The 2,500-nt window shown below is 36.5% G+C and overlaps 1 protein-coding gene across 2 annotated transcripts in view; it reads left to right on the top strand.

The window, feature by feature from the left end:
* The window catches only part of LOC137997353 (mitochondrial 2-oxoglutarate/malate carrier protein-like), a 50,474-nt gene that overhangs the window by 17,014 nt on the left and 30,960 nt on the right, over positions 1–2,500 (top strand). For both annotated transcript variants that reach the window (XM_068843297.1, XM_068843296.1), the window contains exons 3-4: positions 2,019–2,109; positions 2,217–2,300. In XM_068843297.1, the coding sequence (XP_068699398.1) occupies positions 2,019–2,109; positions 2,217–2,300 (175 nt within the window). The remainder of the gene's footprint in view (positions 1–2,018; positions 2,110–2,216; positions 2,301–2,500) is intronic.

Raw genomic sequence — 2,500 nt, forward strand, 5'->3', positions numbered from 1 at the left:
GTTCTGAACAATACAAAATGCTAATTATTCCCCTGAACCTCGACTCTGATCTTTTGTTGCTGCACAATTCGAAAGTAGCCTATTAAATAAGCGTACATATCGCCCCAGCTGTAATGTGATAATAGTGAGAGCCAATTCTACAAAGAAATAAAAACGGTAGGTCACCGACTTAGTTTTTCAGATAATTTTCAAAAACTGAAATTTAGGGGGCCTTTTTGTGGACCTGGCAATGGGCGTGTTGCCATGGTAGCCGATATGATGTCATAAGTGCTCAAGGCTGCTGCCTAAGAAAATTTTAAAGGGGCCCTAATAGCTAAACGCTGAGAACTTAGGAGCCCAACATATGAAGTGAAAGGTGTTGCTGTGAAAAATTAAGGCGCCCAGAGCTATTCTTTGGGAGCCCCAGGCTACCGGGCTCCTGTTAGGCAACAGCCTTGGTGCTCTTAAAGTATTACCCATCAATAGAGTTGCAAAGATATTTTTGTTTGCCTACACTGTGTAATAATCCTTTTTTGGTATCTTTCATCGTTTCACAAACACTATAGCCACAAAAAACCCTTTCAAGCCTCCTTAAGTCTTGAAGCCTTCAAGTCACATTCACCTCTTGGAGATCTAAGGGGTGTTATGAGGTCGGCAATGCTTGAATTGCCGTCCTCGTGAGCCAGACGAAGTCAAGTTATGGTGAAGTTTCCAAGCGGCTGGCGGGTATTAAATTGTTGAAAGCTTTGGAAAAAAAAATTGCATAGTGCGTACATGTGGGGGCTTAAGTGTGAATGATTTTGAATCAATTATCAACATTTGTTTTGAATTTAATGAGGAGCATAGCTAGTAACAGGCAAACCAAGTCACTGGACACATTGATTTTTCGTTTTTGTTGTCTTCTGGCAGACCTAGGAAACGTATTTAATCAATGGCTCAGTGGTAATTAATATTTTTATTTTGTTTTGGCTATGCAAATCCCTTGAATGCATTTACGGGTGAATTTCTAAAAACTGCAACAGTTACTGTATTAATGCCAATAGTTGAGAAAAAAGCCCCATGAAAGCTTATAGATTTCAGAAACAAACTTCCTGTTCAGTACTTATTTTCTCTATGCATTTTATCTGCTGTTGTATTTGTGTTATCTAAAAAGGTCTGAATATTACTATGTGAATGTCTATCACAAATTATAATTATTATGATTAGATTAAATGTCAATTTCTATCCATAATGCTTCAAAATCATATGTTGTTCTACTAAGATCAGTCGTGATAACTGATTATTGTTCATAAAAAAGCCCACACCTCCAACGTTTGTAACACTTGGCAATGAAGTAAATGAATACCCTGAAAAATTAGTATTGGATAGTAAATCCTGACCAACTTTTATCTTAATCTCAGTAAGGCCCACTCTCAACAAAGGAAAATACAGATTAGACAACATAGTTTGAAGGTAATGTCAAAATTTCTAGCTGTTAAGCTCCTAATATTGCAATGCAGGACAGAGAAATATTCATCAGAGAAGCTCTCATTGACATACTGTAATGGCAATCATGCACAATATAATATTGAACATTTTAAAATTTGTTATCCATAGGATCTTACCCTAGACAGGGACTGATCATTAACATTAACTTCAAATTTATGCCAATAATTACTAGCTATTACAAGATACTTAGTCTTTTCAGCATTAGTAGTAAGCTTGTTGGCATGAGGCCAACCACTTCGAGGTCATGATTTAATTTAAACTGTAACATGTCCCGGTCGCTTGTAGATGTCGTAAGACAATTTTATTTGATATTGTGACATAGAAGATCTCTTCAGGTCTTGGAGCATTGGTGAGCTTTATATTTGAGTTACGTTCATTGATATTATGAATCTCCCAAAACATTGCTATGATGTCACGCCGCAAAAATAAAAAATCGGTATGGGGCCAAATGATTGTGATGTTCAGTTTGTATGCGCAATAACAATAGGTTGCACTATCCTTAAGTTATTCTGAATTCTGTTTGTTTTTTTGTTTTTTTTTGTTTTTTTCAGGGGTTGGAGGTGCTGCAAAGGCGCACAAAAGCAGTTTACATGCAATTGCTTTCATTTTACGTCAGGAGGGCTTTTTTGGTGTTTACAATGGGTTAGTTTATTTCATTTTGATATAATGATAAAAAGAAGTCACTTTGAAAGTTCTTTATGTAGTAATTGAACTTAAACGTGAACTTAAATTTCTCTTCATTTTTTCAGGTTATCAGCTGGTCTTCTCAGACAAGCAACTTACACCACAACAAGATTAGGGGTTTACACTTCACTAATGGAGAAGTTTAAAAGGTAAATTTGAAGCTGAAGCATGTTCTTATTGAAGTTAAATTGTTGCAAATCCCCCATGTGACACAAAGTGTCCAGTGGAAGGCTGATTTATTCTACATCCCCTTGCCTTTCTTCGCCATTCTCTTCCCCTTCCCCTTCCCCTGATGTCACCATTTGAAAAAAGAATGTTTGCCTGTTGGACAAAATTGAGAAAAAGTTTA

The sequence above is a fragment of the Montipora foliosa genome, chromosome 3, assembly GCF_036669935.1.
Source record: "Montipora foliosa isolate CH-2021 chromosome 3, ASM3666993v2, whole genome shotgun sequence".
In the NCBI taxonomy this organism is placed as follows: domain Eukaryota; kingdom Metazoa; phylum Cnidaria; class Anthozoa; order Scleractinia; family Acroporidae; genus Montipora; species Montipora foliosa.